General features: G+C 49.6%; 2 protein-coding genes across 2 annotated transcripts in view; both read left to right on the top strand.

Moving 5' to 3' along the window:
• The first annotated feature begins 234 nt into the window (after window positions 1–234).
• PHB1 (prohibitin 1) lies at window positions 235–5,984 on the top strand. The gene is made up of 7 exons (XM_049799975.1): window positions 235–314; window positions 837–962; window positions 1,385–1,546; window positions 1,984–2,126; window positions 2,635–2,751; window positions 3,841–3,936; window positions 4,894–5,984. Exons 2-7 carry the CDS (start codon window positions 875–877, stop codon window positions 5,104–5,106), a joined length of 819 nt encoding a protein of 272 aa, XP_049655932.1. The 5' UTR covers window positions 235–314; window positions 837–874; the 3' UTR covers window positions 5,107–5,984.
• Window positions 5,985–9,847: 3,863 nt separating this feature from the next.
• The window catches only part of ZNF652 (zinc finger protein 652), a 34,021-nt gene continuing 28,054 nt past the window's right edge, over window positions 9,848–15,814 (top strand). The window contains exon 1 of the mRNA XM_049799958.1: window positions 9,848–10,329. The gene's annotated coding sequence lies outside the window, so the exon portion shown is untranslated. The remainder of the gene's footprint in view (window positions 10,330–15,814) is intronic.

Here is a 15,814-nt window from a genome sequence, read left to right on the forward strand (position 1 = left end):
CCCCAAGCCTCTGCACCGACGCCGACCCCCCCCCCGCCGGCGCAGCCCCAACGTGGCTTCCCTCTACGGGGACTACAGCTCCCAAGAGGCACTGCGAGGCAGCGGGAAGCCACAGCCAATAGAAAGCGTCCTTACTCAACGAGCGGGCCGCCGCGGGGCCTGCCGGGAGTTGTAGGCGTCCCGGCTGCGGGCGGGATAACGTAGAACTACAAGTCCCAGAATGCAGCGGGGGAAGCGCGGACCAATGAGGAGCGGGCGTCTTTAGCGCGGCGCGCAGGCGCGCTCTAGGCGAGTGGCCGTGGATTCATGTGGAGGTCAGGGGCGCTGACGGGAGGGGAGCGGGGCGGGAGGGAGCGGTGGGTGTCGGGGCCGGGGCCGGGGCCGGGGCCGGGGCCTGGGCCTTCGAGCGGGAGCGGAGCCTTTGGCTCACGGGCCGCCTGTCCTGGGGGCGAGAGGCCTAGGAGAGAGCGGGGAGAGGGGAGGCCGGGGTGGGCCTGCAGCGGGGAGGTGGGGTAGTACAGAGGGACGGAGTGGGCGCGGCCGTGGTGGTGTGAGGGGTCGGGTGGGTGCAGGTGGGGAGTGGTGGGGTGGGGGTGTCCACCCACGCGGGGTGCTGCGGGGGCTTCGGGCTCAGAGCCGTGGGGAGGAGAGGTGTGCGGGTGGAGGTGGCTGTTGAGGGGAGAGAAGGAGTTGTTGGGGGGCATGCTGCTACTGCAATTTGGGGTTTGGGGGTTTTTTTTGAGGGGGGGGGGGTGTTAATCCTTGGCTCTATCGGCAACTGCACACAGGACCCCCTGGCCTTACTTAATCTTTAACAAGATGGTGGGTTTTTGCAGGAGGGACTTTTTAAAGGGGCTGGAACTGGACGTGTGAAATGGCCGCGAAGGTGTTTGAAAGCATTGGGAAGCTTGGCCTGGGGTTGGCTGTCGCAGGTGGAGTTGTCAATTCTGCTCTTTACAACGGTGAGTGGGAGAAGCTGAGCGCTTCCAGTGCACTTTGTATCTTTTTTTTTTTTTTTTTTTTTGTCAGCATCTTGGCTGATCTGTGCTTTTATTGCTAATGGCATTGGGGGAGAATAGACGTGAAGTCTTGCTGGGCTGTTTTATACCTTGTGTGTTGCACAAGCAAGAGGATTGCAAGGGCCTTTCTCTAGAAAGCTGTCCGTTAGCTGCTGCCCTTGTGAGCAGGCTGGGGGCCAGGAGTCATGGCTGCATCTTCTCTTTTGCTTTGTTGCTCCCAGCAATCTAATTAATTTCACCGATCTGTAGCAAAAGGTCTTGATTAACCCTGATAGACCGTTGCCACGGAGGTTTTGGTGGTGGGTGTGCAGGAACAATGGGCGGCAATAGGGAAACTGCGCTTGACATGCTGTTTTCTTCTCTAGTTGATGCGGGTCACAGAGCTGTCATCTTTGACCGGTTCCGTGGGGTCCAGGACACAGTGGTAGGAGAAGGTACCCACTTCCTCATCCCCTGGGTACAGAAACCCATCATTTTCGACTGCCGCTCTCGCCCCCGTAACATTCCTGTGATCACTGGCAGCAAAGGTGAGTGTTTGGACCCGGCAACCATAAGAGAACCAAATGTTCTGATGATTTTATTTTTTTTTTTTGGATGTGGAGATCCCACACGTCCTAAGTCTAGTTTGGCACAGAATCAGGAATGGTTTGATCTTGTCTTTTTAGTTACAGAACAGATTAAAGGACCCTTCCTTCCATCCTGTAAGTCATCCCTTTAAACATAACGAATCTGTCTTTACAGTAGGGCACATAACTCCCTGCATCGCAAACAAACAGAAGCTTAAATCTTATCTGTAAGGAGGATTTGGATCCCAAGGTGGAAGGGGTAGTAAAAATAACTTGTCTTTGCTGGCAAAAAGAATTCTGAATGTTTATTCTTTCTCATTTATTTGCCATGCAGAGGACAGCTTCAGGATGTCTGGTCCCTGTGATTTGCCACTAAACTGGTGACTGTCTTCCTACAGATCTACAGAACGTGAACATCACATTGCGTATCCTGTTTAGACCAGTGACTGCCCAGTTACCGCGGATTTTCACCAGTATTGGAGAGGACTATGATGAACGTGTCCTGCCCTCAATCACAACCGAAATCCTCAAGTCTGTTGTGGTAAGGACAGCGTGAGAGCTGCTGAGTTTTTCCTCTTTTTAGCAGTGAGACGTGCTGGAGCATGGAATATGTCATGTTCCAGAATAAGGCTTCTCTTTCCAGCCCCAAGGCTCTCCTGGGCCATCCAGAAAAGCTAATTGTAGCTATGCTAATTGTCTGTTTCTCAGTCATTATGACTGCTTGGCCTGACTTAGATTTCAGCTTACTGGAGACCTCTGCTTTTGGAAGCATCTCCAGGGGACTGCTAAACAATTACTAAAGAACTTTAGCCCAGCTTATGAGCTCTTGCATTACGTGCTCAACCAGACAACCTCCCTTCCAGCTTACGCTTAAATTCCCAGTCATTCAGTCCTTCTCTTACTTTAAATGCCTGCACAGCTCAGTGTTCGCTAGTTTTGGGAGAAGAATTGGATTAACTCTGGGACTCGTGGGTGCAAAGACAGGCAGGGTGTGGAGAATCTATCACTTCGGGGAGCTTTCTTCTCACTGTTGTCCATCCTGATTTCAGGCTCGCTTTGATGCTGGAGAATTAATCACTCAGAGAGAGCTGGTCTCAAGGCAAGTGAGTGAAGACCTCACGGAGAGAGCAGCAACCTTCGGGCTCATTCTGGATGATGTGTCTTTGGTAAGAGTTCTCCCTTTTCAGTTTTTCTTTTTGGAATGTGCCCAAATATGAGCAGTGGAGGAGAGACGACTATGTTTGTCTGTCTGCAGTTGCATGGTATGTAGTAGTTACCACTCGAGTCAGTACCTCTGGTTTTGTTGCTGGCCTTCTGTGACCTTGAGTAAGCCCTTGAAGGCTCTGCTGCGCTGGCTGATTGACAGACTTCACTGTTGTGGGGCTTTTGTAGTTAAAATGAAGAGCAAATGCTTCTGTGGGTGATGGATCAGGCTGCACATTGCTTTAGAGAAGGCAGCTGTTCCACAAGCACCCTGAGACACAGGGAGAAAGTGCTAGGCATGAGGAGGTAGTGAAAATAACCACTTTTGATAGCATCTTTTTTCTACAAAGTACTAGGTTTTCTCCTGGCTGTGTTTTCTTCTAATACAATTCAAGGAGGGAGCTCTCCTTCCTCCCCCTACTGTCTCCCTATAACCTTTGTAAATTAAATGTGTTGTAATCTGGCTTGTATGTGTACCTCTCCCTCTCTCTTTTGGGACTTCCCTGGAAAGCCTGCTTAGAGGAAAGGGACATTTAGAAAATTTTTGCAGGAAGGTGACTTTATTTCTGGTGCTTTCTCCTGAGCACACTAATGAAGGAAATTCACCTTTCCCCTGTCCCATCTTGGGAGCTTGCAGCTGTCCAAACAGCCCAGGCTGAGCACACCAGTGCGTATGGGAGCGTGAAGGGTGAGCATGGCTTGGCAGACAGCAGGCTTCACTGCCTTGGAGGGGAGCGCTGAGCGAGTGGGCTCCCTCTGCCAGGTGCTCGAGCAAGCGGTGGTGGCAGGGGAATGTGGTGTGTCTCTGAAGGTACTGGTGTTACTGGTCTGATGGACTGGAGCTGCGCTTGTGTCGTCTCCCTTGGGAGTTCAAAACTGGATGCAGAGGCCTGGTTGTCCTGGCTTCTATTCTTTTAGGGATACTGGCTTTCCATTTCCACTCAGTTTCACTGATACGGGCAGGCTGGCTCCTCCCTGAGAGCTGTGTGGGTCACAGCAGTGCTGCTGTAAACTGTCAGCATTGTGGACTTTGCTTGATTTGTGCCCTGCAGACCCATCTGACCTTTGGCAAGGAGTTCACAGAGGCGGTGGAAATGAAGCAAGTGGCCCAGCAAGAAGCAGAGAGAGCCAGATTCATTGTGGAAAAGGTACCTTGTCCTTCTGAGAAACTTGGAAACGGTTCCTGGTATCTCCTTCCCACTCTAGCTCACAGTGAACATCTCACTCAGCTGTCCAGGAGACTGGGCAGGTTGAGTGATGCAGTCACTTAGGGTCATAACGCTGATACGGTTCTCAGCTCTGGCACATGACTTTTGGGTAGATAAAGCCTAAGGTTGGTTTTGCTGGGTTTTGGGGTCCTTTTTTCTTCTACTACCACATCACGGTCTTACTGGAGTGCTGAACAGAAATGTCTGCATGGATGAGGGAGGACATGGAACTCAGGAGGAAGTGCCATTTAGAAATGGGGTTCGAGGTTGAGCTTTGCAACCCAAGTGATCCTGCTGTTTGTGAATTTTGAGAGGGTGGCCGAAGCTTTCCATGATGTTTGACATCATGGGCACAGGGGCCTGTGTCCTAGGAGTGTTACTGGCTGCATGCAAGACCACATAATCTCAGATCAACCCAGGATCTCAGTGAGCATCCACAGAAACAGTTTCATGTTAAGGTACCCTAGTACAGCTGAGAACCCATGCCTGCTGAGATTGCAAGAACCTGCAACTACACCCAGAATTAATCCAGTGGATGCAGTAAGATGCATGTAATCAGCCAGGATGATTAAACAGTAGAAGTGTTTATCTGACTTCGTTTTGACTCCGCCGAAGTTCTCGAATCTTTCATAGACAATTTTCCACCAGGAATGCCCTTAAGTGGGTTAATGTTTCATGAGGTTAAGACTGATAAAACAATTGCAAGATGATTTTTCAACCTTTTTTCCACAGTAGGCAGAGGAACAGTTTAACAGAATGTAGCTTTAAAATAAAATCACCTATCTTAGCTCCCCTACTGGGGAAAAAAATAGTAGGGTGGTGAAGTGGGAAAGGCAATAGCATCTTCCTTCTCTTTTGCTCATTTTCTCTGTTCTCTTCTCATCTGTTTACTTTCAGGCTGAGCAGCAGAAGAAAGCAGCTGTCATCTCTGCTGAAGGAGACTCAAAAGCAGCCGAGCTGATTGCTAACTCGCTGGCCACTGCAGGTGATGGCTTGATTGAGCTGCGCAAGCTGGAGGCAGCTGAAGACATTGCATACCAGCTCTCGCGGTCCCGCAACATCACCTATCTGCCCTCTGGACAGTCTGTGCTCCTCCAGCTGCCGCAGTGAACCTGGCTCTGCAGCCATAGCTAGCCTGGTCACCTCCACCTACCAGATCAGCCCTTTCCAAAAGAATCTTTGCAATTTCCTCATTGGTAAAAGCAGAGGAAATTAAAATTCAACCCATTTTGAATTCTTAATCAAATAAAACTGAACACTCTTGACAACAAACCTGCATTCCTCCCATGGTACGGTCAGAGCAGTGGCTCCACTGACCATTAAGCTAGGTTTGAGAATTGCCCCTTTCCAGGCAGTTTGAGCAATAGGAGCAGAGTTTGCATCTGTTCGCTCCTGGGACAAACAAGTAGCCCAGGTGACTCCCTGACCACACGAGTACTGTATCAATCAGGTTTCACAGTGATGCTTCAGTGCCTTTAGGCTGGCTAAGCCAGGGTTGTTCCAGACTTGCAAGACCTGGACTATGAAACAGGGACGCTCTTCAGTCAAGCCAGTCTTTTTAGCTGGAGGCACAGGTCGAGTGGATTGTGGCTGGGGGTGAGAATAGCAGAGATTCACTTCATGTAGTAGATAGATTTCAAGCATGGAAGAAGATACTTCCTCTGCAGGAAATACTTCTCATGTACATGCCAGCAATGGGACATCTCCACTTCTCCCCCGGCCACCACACACTGCTCTGCTGCCGCTTGCCCTGTTGCGCAGCGTTGTTGGTTCTTTCACCAAGGTCAGTAAAAGTGGCAGTTGGCCTATTGCAGATGGCACATGGGACAAAGAGGGGATGACTCGGTGCTCCGTGGCTCAGGCAGTCGGAGGTGGGCAGAATTCTCTGTTACATCAATGCTCTTTTTATTTAGGGAACCTGAATTGTGAGGAGGATGTGATGGGTTTGAGATTGTATAACCAGACTTCAATAAATGTCACGGTCCCAAGTGTAGTAGTGTGGGGTTGTTTTTGGGGTTGTTTTTTTTTGATAGCTCAGAAGAATGAAGGTTGGGTCAGTGGAGCAAGACACTTCATGCTTGTGCTAGATTATTTGTATAAAAGTCACTTAGCACAGGCAAATAGGTCTTGCTCCTGATGACTTAAAGCTTGAAACATGATTCTTAGGCTGAATTCCTGCAACAAGGTAAGGCTGAGAGTATCTTGAGGTTATTGCAAGAGTTTTTAACTGCTTTCCATGTGCAGTTCAGGCTGTTGTTTACTACACATACCTACATTTTCCAGGGTGCTCTTTTGATGCAACACTGTGCTGTCAGAAAGAAAACAGGGGTGTATTGTGCCAGATAGAGCCTACAGTGAGCCACAAACCTGTCAGCAGCTGTCAGAAGGCATGGTACTATCCTGGCACACCATTGCCCCCATCTTGCAAATAGGGTGCTTGTACAGTCTGTTATCCCCTGGCAACATAGTCCTAGGTGGACGTCATCGCTACCTTGAGGATGTTGAACCCTTGGAAAACTTCTGTGAATGGTGGGCTCAGTTTGTCATCGTACAGCCACTTTGAGTTGTTGCCCTTGTCTCTGGTGAAATGGAAAGGCTTGCCTGCTTTTTGTGCTGGGCAGGGTACACTCTTGCAGTGATGAGGTGCCTGAGCTTGCAAAATATTTTAAGCAGCTGAGCAGTCAGGTCTGTAACTCCCAAATAACTTCCAGACCTCTTCCACCTCCAGTGCTCTTGTTCTTTATTCTTCTGGTTTACCGCTTCAGACACTTCTAAGGAACCTTCCACTTTTCTCCCAAGGCTCCTTTTAAAGCCCCCTTAGTGTTTCCTGCATTTCTGTCCATTAGTTTCATGACCAGGTGTTGGGCTCAAAACAGTGTGTCTGAAATCCCTTCTCAGCTTCTGTGGCTCTGCATTACCTCTGCCTCCAGTTCTGCATTTTCGGTGGAGTATGGAGTGTTTCCTGCTGCTTTTGCTGTTAGCCTCCCTGGAGGAGGTGTGTGAGGCTCTAATGGTGGCCCCTGGGTCTGATTAATCATCATTTCCTTTGCTTTTGGGTGTAATTCTTTTTACAAATGTTCCCTGGCTGTTAACTGCTCCTTTACCCTTGCTCTGCCTCACTTAATGCCTAAAGCTGCCATGAACTCATCAGACTTCAAAGCTGTTCTTGAACCTGTAGCTGTCTTGATGTGTGCTAGCTGAACCCCTTGTTTATACTGTGTTTATAGCTGCTCTTCAGCCTTGTAAACCATGTGGACCGTCCAACCAGATGGTTCCAGATGGGAATGGTGACCCTAAAATCAGGATGTGGTTTTGTGTGGGCTGCACAGGGATACTGGGTGAGGAAACAGCCTTCTGCTTGCTGGATGGATGTTGCTCTGAGAGCTATGCAGCAGCGAGCGAGCGCTGCCTGGCATCCTCTGCCAAACTTCTCAGGTGCTGGGAGACTCCTTAATGTAAAAACAAAACAGAGTTGAGAATGTGTAGTCAAGGATTGGCCTGCCTGGCATTCCTGGCCAAGGCTGGACTGAATGAAGAGAGTCGAAGGCTGAACTCCCCTTCCCTCGCAGTGTTCGGGAGGTGTCAGCAGGGTGTGAGCACTTGCTCTCAGTGCTCTACTTGTTGGGGCAATAGAAAGAACTTTGGGCTTGGGTAATGTGAAGGCAGGCCGCCCTTGCTGCTCAAACAAACAAGGCATCCCCACCCTTTCTGGCATTTCTAACCTTACTCCTCTTAATAATCCAGTAACAAAAACTTGCTCGTGAAAGTGGAGCGCAGCCTGGGGTGGAGAAACAAGAGAGAGGGTCAAGGCATGTGGCTTTGTACTGAGGGCAGAGAAAGGAGTTTTGTTGTGCAGGTTCTGATCTGCCCTCCCAGCAAGCCTGCGTAAACCACTTGATCAGCCGGGCATCCTGCAACTGTCATCTGCTGCTCTGCTGGCCTAAGAGGGGCTGGCTCGCAGCTGCAGGACAGAGCTATTGCAAAGGCTGCCTGCTCTTTGCAACTCTCATGCATAGAAAGGTGCTGGAGATGCTCCAGAAACAGCAGATCTCGCCCCTTCACCTCATCTTTAGAGAGAGCAAGAGAGGGGCTGTCTTGTGACCATACCTGCAGGAGCAACCACTGTCTGTGACATAGTACTCTGTGACCACGATGTGCCACGTCTTTTTGGGTAAGACACTTCAGCTCAAGGTAAGCCATGATCGCAGGTGGGAGGCAGCCGGGTGATGCTACTTGAAGGGAGGTGGAGAAACTTCAGGTTTGTTTCTGTGAACAGAAAAGCCAGTGGGTGCATGGTCTGGCTGTCATGCCTGGATTCCCACTGTCTGAAATGCATGGCACAAGTCTGACTGACCGAAGAATTTCCTGCATTGGGCAGTTATACCAGTTACCTGCTGTGTGGCTTTTCTGCTGCTTATTAGGGATTGCAGCCATGCTAAAACTTTTGCTTGGGGGGGGGAATACTTTCTGTGGTCAATTTTTTCTTCATTTTTGCCACCTATTTGCACAAAACACTTTGAATTTAGTATATTCCACGACTTTTAATCCCCCTGTTGAAATTGGTTTTCTCTGGAGGAAGGACAGCATGATTGCATAAAGCCAGTGCTTCCCCAGCAAGGTTGGATGTGTTACTGGGCTGGAGAAAGCACTCACTTCCTTAAGCAACCCAGCTAAACTGGCCCAGAAATTTACTTGGAGAATGGCTCTGTCTGGATGTTGGCTAGTTGGAATTAAATGCCCTTCTGTCAGGCTCTCCCCAGAGCTGACTCACACCAGCATCACACAGGGTACTCCTGGATCTTTCCATTTTTCCAACAAATTGTTACATTTAGCACCAGTCTTGGGGCCAGGGATGCTTTGCAGGTGAGTGATGGAGGCTGTAGCTTTGCTGCTAACCATGACAGACCGCATTAGCCAGGAAGGACGCTTGCGAAGAGGTCACCTTTTTCAGAAGGCAAGATGAATGCAAACTGAGGAGTGGCAGAGGCCGGTAGCCAGGCTGCTCTCCCACCAGATGGCAGCAGCAATTCCGATCTCTGCACAAGAAAGGGTAGCAGGGACCAAAGGGTGTCCCTCAGCCTCCCGTGGGGACAGGTGAGCCGGGAGGTCACCCTGCCCTGGGCCGAGGACGCAAGGAGTGGATGTGGACAAGGGCAAACACAATAGCACAGTCTCCCGGTGAGGAAGAAAAAGCACAAGCTGGCAAGAGAGCTGTCTGACAGGCAGTACCACTCAGGCATGCAGGTACAAGGGTTTAGACCCTGTGCCAGGCTGTCCTGGTAAACCTCTCATGCCCACTTCACTCTGCTGAGCATCTCCAGCTCCAGGTTTTAACTCCTGTAGCCTAAGGTATAACACTGAAATGTGCAAATGCCTGTCTTCCTTTCTAACCCTGGTCCCAGGGTGGCTTGGCTTTGCAGCATGTCTCCTTGCCAGGGAGCATTCCTCCTTTCCCTTTCCCACCCACCGAAGACCATCCCTAGCTTGTTACTAATTCAGGGTGGGCAGGAACAACAGAAATGTCTAGGCATGACTTCAGAGGTGCAAGTTGCTTTAGCTTGACATTAGAAAACAGCATTGAGTCTTTGGGTCCAGAACGCTAGTATGATGAATTCATACTGGAGGGCCTAGTATTGGTAAAAGCTTAGCAGTCTTTTCATCAGAAGCCCTGTAGTTTTGTGGCCCCAGAGCAATCACAGTAAATACAGCCCAAAAACTAAACTACAGGGACTGAGTTTTGGGCAAAGATCTGCTGGAATCAGGCAACATGAGACCTGCTGGGGTGACTAAAGGGGCCTTTATGAGGGGGACTGCAGCCCTCTGCTACCAGAACACACCTCCCTCTTGAGAGACCAAACAGCAGCAGCTGGTTGCCACCTTCACACATCAGAGCCTTACAAGCCAAGGTGAAATCTCCCTGCCCACTGCTCTGCCTTGCCTGCAAACCTCCAGAGAGGTTTGGGTTTGTTTTGTTTTTTCCTGGAAGACTCTGCCTTGTTTCTTGTTCCTTTCATGCTAGTGGAATAGCTCAGCTCTGCACCACCCGCAGCAGCTGGGCCAGGCCGCTAGCAACATTCAGACCAGCCAAACAAGCTTTTGTTCATGATAAACAAACAGGAAACTGCCTGATTTCCTCTGTGTGTTCACTCTCTCTCTCTCGCGCGCGCTTTCTCCCTATTTAATAGATAACCAGCCTACCTGACTTGTGGAGACCAAAAGCAACCACATGGACAGGCACTCTGGAGCACTTGTAATTTGCAGTATGGCTGTTGCATTGAAATGGGCATCTGCTCCCTGCTAGTCACTGATGCGCCAGTGCTGAAGCCTCTCCAGGTAAGGCAGCTCCCCAAGTTTGTGATAATTTGTACCCTGCAGCAAGCTGGCAGCATGTCTGAAGTGGTTAGAGCAAGGGATAGGGAGGAGTTTCCTTATTACTTCCTTTGTGCTGTTTATATCCAAGTGGATCTAGCAGAAAATGCCTCTGTCCTGAAACACAGAGGATGTGGCGGGGTGTGCGGGGGGAGAAAGCACTTGTGGAAGGGGGTAGGAAATAATGTCCTAAGTCAGGACATTATTTGGAGCTCAGCTGGGCTGGGAGATTGCAAGCATTCTCAGGGACAAATCTGGTTTAATTATTCCTTGCCTGGCACTAGGCAGCCCTGGGGGCTGAGATATTTCTCATATGCTTATTTTCCATCAGCAAAACTGAGCTGACTTCAGTCCAGCAAGTCCTGACTTACATTAGTGTAACTCTGAGGGGTAGGTCAGGTTTACTTAGGGGTGACTTGGTGCTTTGTGCTTTGGTTTTCTACTTGATGAAGCAGGAGAGGACTCTCACAGGTAGAGAAGTATCAGGGTGAGTGATGGGGGACATAAAGCATGCTCTAGCTGGGGGAAGCAGAACAAACTTCCAGAGAAAGTAAAGCATCTGATGGCTTTGGAAAAATATGATGGATACTTCTTTTAACCACATGCTCATGCACAGCCATGCCTGGTTCACTTCCCCCTCCCCCCCCCCCCAGAAAGCAGTAAAGAAACAAACCTATAGGGAAAGGAGCAAGTGGAGCAGGCATCCAGTTCTTGCTGAATGCATCCCCAGAAAGGAGAGGAACTAGAGAGGCTGAGCTCAACTGCTGCTGTAAAAACAGCATTTGGGGTTGCCCACACTGGATCTGCACATGATGCTGATCTGGACTGAGTCAGAAACCTGCAGTGAGTTATCCTTGATCTCTGACAAGCCACAGCCGTGCATGAGCATAGGAAACTGTGTCCCAGACTGAGCTGCAGGAGGGCAGTGCAGAAGATGGGAGTCAGTGGAAGATGCCAGTTGCAAGACATGTTTGTCCCCCCCATGCTGGTAAGGGCAGCAAGGCAGGAAGGGCAGGAGGAGGCTAGGAAAGAATATGTGCAGGATGCCTCTAAAGCAGTAGGTTAAAAATATTCAACAAAGGCAAGAACAGGAAGGAAGCAGGGGTTAAGCCTGAACAAGGTGAGTCTATCCCAGAGACATTAATTCAAACATTACTTTCATGGGTATAAGTCTTGCAGTGCCCCTTCTGCAAAGCTGATAAATACAGCTCTGTTTCTCTGTTACTTACAGCATCTTCCTCCCAAGCACAGCTTTCCATGGGTGTTTTTCAAACCCAGAGGGAAGTTTTACACAAAAAGCTAAGCTGGAAGATTGGGTGTTGAATGGAAAGAGCTCTAGTTAAACCAGTTTGTTCCTAACCAGCCAAAGTACATGGACCCTACCTGCACTACTTTGGTATGGGTTGATGCTGATCTGAGGTGCTCTTTAATGGAGGAACAGAAATGTCTCTAACAGCCTGCTGTCATGTTGTTTCCATTTAACAATTACCCCAGCACAAACTTTAGAACTTCTCTTATGTAGGCAGTCTGTTGGGGAGACCACATGAGATTACAGCATAAAACCAAAGCTGATTAAACAAAGAGCAAAAACCCAATTCTGTGAGTTTCCCTCACTCCCATCCTGCTCTTGTCCAACTGCAACCTGTATTTTAATTTATTTAAAAAAAAAAAGGCACAAAACCAAGGCTCCCCAAAGAACTTTTTATTATATTTTTTTTTGGTGGCATGGTTTTTATGCAGAGGCTGATGGCTCTGATAATACAGTCATGTTACCACCCTGCCCCCAGTACCCCAAAGAAAGTTAATAACCCACACATGGATCTGCCAGGCTTTTCTGTATTATAAAAGGCTGTTACTGCTGCCCTGCCCAGGCTGAGTTCAAGCCCTTAATGCACAAGGCCCTGTAAAACCATGCTGAAACCGCATGGCCATGCTGGGTCCCTGAAGAGCTGCCCCTCAGCACCCAGGTGCTTGCACTGCAGCATTTAAATACTTGTCAGGGAGGGCCAAGTGCATCTTTTCAGAAGGGCAGACTTAAAGCTACTAGTACCCCCTGTGGGTACCTCAGTCTGTGGTTCTGTTTCTCAGGTGTTTATTGCATGTCAGCTCTGCCTGTACCCTGCTGCTCTGAAGGTCTCATCTTGGGCACAAGGAGATGCTGGTGGGTGTTAGCTCTGCTGTAGTATTTGAAGGCAGTTAATCTTTAATTGTGGCCTTACACTGAACTAGTAAATGAGAAGGGAGAATGGGAAGAGGCATTTCCTCTGCTTGAACTTTTACTTTGCTCTGATATAGTGTCAAAGCCCAGTGCCTCTGCACTTGGTGGTGGTTCCCTCAGACAGTGCAGGGCTTCCTGTGACAAGAGCTAGCAGGAAAACCCCTTTGTATTCCTCTTGCTTCCTTTCCCATTGCTTGAGAGGATCCTGAATCCTGCAGGACATAGCAGGATACCTAAAAGATAAAGCATTAATCTGAGAATCAACTGGTTGGGTTGCAGACCAGGTCAGCAAGGTGTCAGCACCCTGTCCATGCCTCACTTTCTGTTCTCGCCCTTGGCTTGTTTTCCTAGTGGGGCAGGGCCTGTGCTTTGCAGGTTTTTGAGCAGCACCTAGCTCCAAGGGCCTTCGTCCCTTGGGGAAGGAGAGAGAGTCCCAATTGCAACTGCATTCTCACAAGCGTCAAGTCATGCCCAGTTCAGGCTGTTCCCAAAACAGAACTGTTGTGATGTGGAGGCCTCAGCAAAACGCCAAGCATGCAAAGAAGGGCTAGTACTGGTTCCACTTGGCCCTGCTTAGTGCCAGCCCTGTCACCAGAACCAACAAGCCAAGAGCCACCTCTCACCATGGGAGAAGGCAGGTAGGACCAGCAGAAAAGCAGCCCATCTCCCTGTTGGCTTTGGAATGAAAGAGGGCTAGAAGGGCTGATTTGCTGGCTGCCGGGTTTCCCAAGAAATCATCACAGCAGGAGTCTGGATGCAGCAGAGAGCCATTGCTGCCTGGGTAAAGCCAAGAACTCTTGTAAACTAGGCCCCATCTCACAGAAGCACAGCTCACGTGGGTCTGCAGGCCCTGGACTGGGCAGACATCTCCCTTACTAAATGATTCCAGCCTATACGGTTTACAGCCTGAAAGCCATATAAAATAAACAGAGCAGATGGCTCGGGGACCGCCCAGGAACACCCAGCTTTGCAAACCCAAAAAGCCTGCCCATGCCACAGGAAAATTAACAGCTGATAAAAGTAGGAGTTCACCTCTGATTTTCTCCTTCCCACACTCTTCTGCAGTTTGTGCTAGTGGTTATCCCCACCGCAGAGCTTGCTGCATCTCAACAATACTCTTACTAGTTAAGTTTGCTTTCTCAGCAAGTCTAGAACATCTAGTCCTTTAGAAAAAACACAGGTGGGAAACACTGTTCTGCTGTGTCTGCAGCCCTGGGCCCAGCAAATTCTCATACTTTTATTGTACTTTTCACCCTGAAAGGTCCTAAGCTGCTTAGCAGAAAAAAGATCCAGTTTCCAGGGAGGGACAATATCACTGTACTACTGCTACTTCTGGAGTGAGCTGCAAACAGCTTCTTGCTGAAACACTACAGCAGTTTAGGGAGGAATCAAAGATCTGTATCACCTGTCCCTGGCACTGCATGCAATGAGGAGGACATGCAAAGGCATTTCCCACACTGGTTGTACCCTAGAGAGAAGGGAAATGCTACAGAGAGGGGGCAAGGGAGCCACAGCATCTTACTGAGCAGTGAACAAGATGCAGAAAGCTGCACACCAGTGTGCAGGGAAAGCAGAGATGACAGCAAGGAAATCAGAGGGCTGATAAGGATCTGTGGCTGTAAGGCAGGTGTGTGCTAGGGAGCAGATCATGTGCAAGCAGAGATGTGGGGCTGTTGCTGCATTTTGTTTGTTTCCCTTTACCTGGCTGACATGTCTTTTCATGTCATAAGCTAGATCAAAGAGAGGGATGTAAATAGCTGAAACAGGCTTCCTTGTGGGAACAGGGCTGAGTGCCACAGCCAACCTCTCAGCTGGACCCCTCCCTGGGAGCTGTCACCCTCCATTAGCCAAACACCCAGGGAAGAAAGCGACTGCAGGGTGCCCTGGGCATTGAGGAGCCAAACCATGCAGTGAGGCTAGGAAGAGTTGCTCTCTGCAGCTGTCTCTTCCCTAGGCCACCACTGATGCTGATGGGACACAAGCACAAGTGCTTTGGTTTCATCATGTCAGAAGCCCTTCAGAGTCCAAGAATATTTGCACTTGGTCCCCGTTTTATTTTTTTTTAAAACTCTCCTTCTGCAGAGTCATGGTGCCCACTGAGAAAGAGGGACCTGGCACTTCCTTTTAATCTCTGCATATTTCTTATTTGGGGGGAGTGAAATAACCCTCACTTGACATCACCTGAAGCTGAGGATGCAGAGCACCTTTGTCAGGAAAGGCCCCTGCGATCCTTCAGTAGCCATTTCAACGTGAGGGGACCTCACACTGCAGGCTCAGGGTACAGAAGCCAGGTTAGAAAACTAGAGACTGCATCAGAGAAGAGGGAACAGCAAAACAGCCTCGAAGACCAAATGCTCTCCTCACATGCTGGAGAGAGAGACCATCAAGGCCCTGGCGTACTCTTGTCCCATGGATGGACATCGGCAAGTGGCTTTGCCTTTGTGGGTGTTGAAATAGTTGATGGCTTTAGCCCTCATCTGTACTCCTTTGGACAAGAGGACCCACTGTTTTCCAACATCCCTCAGCTGTCCCTCTGCTGAAATCCCACATTTGGAAGTGGGGGTCCGTCACTGCCGTCTTGTTCATTCACCTTCCAAGAAAAAGGTCCCCAACATTTTTCTTCCTGTCCTTTTCAAAGCAGGAAATTCTACATGGCATCCTGCACACGCACACAGTTAACCAACAGCAGCACCACATCCCCTGACATCCTCTTATTTTTCTCAAGAAGCTGCATTGCACAGGGTTGTTGGGCTGAGATGGAGCAGTGCCCATGCTCTCAAAGCCCAGGGTCTTCCCTGGCTACCTCTTCCCTCTTCAGCAATACACAGGTCCCAGCAGAGATCAGAACAGCCTGGGGCCTGCCCTGAACTGGGCCAGCTAGTAACAGCTCCCATGGGGCTGGTCAGAGTAAAGTGCACCATGCTCTGCTCCTTTCCCATGCCCCCACAGCAGGGGTTGCTGGGGCAAAGAAGAAAACTGGCAACGTTGTTCTGATCCTACCATGGGGCTTCCCCAGCCTACCCCACCCCTTTTATTCGATCCTGAACGTTGACTCTGAAAGCCCCAATCCCTGCTCTGCAGAGGGAGCTCAAATCTGGGTTTATGTTCAATAATCGAGAGCAGGTCAAATACACTGGCATGTAACATTACACTTCAGGGGAGTGAGGGTGTATAGATTTTTTTGCAGAACCTCAAATCAAGTACCCTACACTCTTGGGGGGGGGGGGGGGG

Source organism: Accipiter gentilis, chromosome 5 (assembly GCF_929443795.1).
Source record: "Accipiter gentilis chromosome 5, bAccGen1.1, whole genome shotgun sequence".
Taxonomy (NCBI): Eukaryota; Metazoa; Chordata; class Aves; order Accipitriformes; family Accipitridae; genus Astur; species Astur gentilis.

Bases quoted from the DNA above. Each gene is read 5' to 3' on its own strand.
- PHB1 (XM_049799975.1), top strand. From the start codon at position 875: ATGGCCGCGAAGGTGTTTGAAAGCATTGGGAAGCTTGGCCTGGGGTTG. The intron at 963-1,384 runs GTGAGTGGGAGA...TTTCTTCTCTAG, and splicing joins CAATTCTGCTCTTTACAACG to TTGATGCGGGTCACAGAGCT. The intron at 2,752-3,840 runs GTAAGAGTTCTC...TGTGCCCTGCAG, and splicing joins TTCTGGATGATGTGTCTTTG to ACCCATCTGACCTTTGGCAA.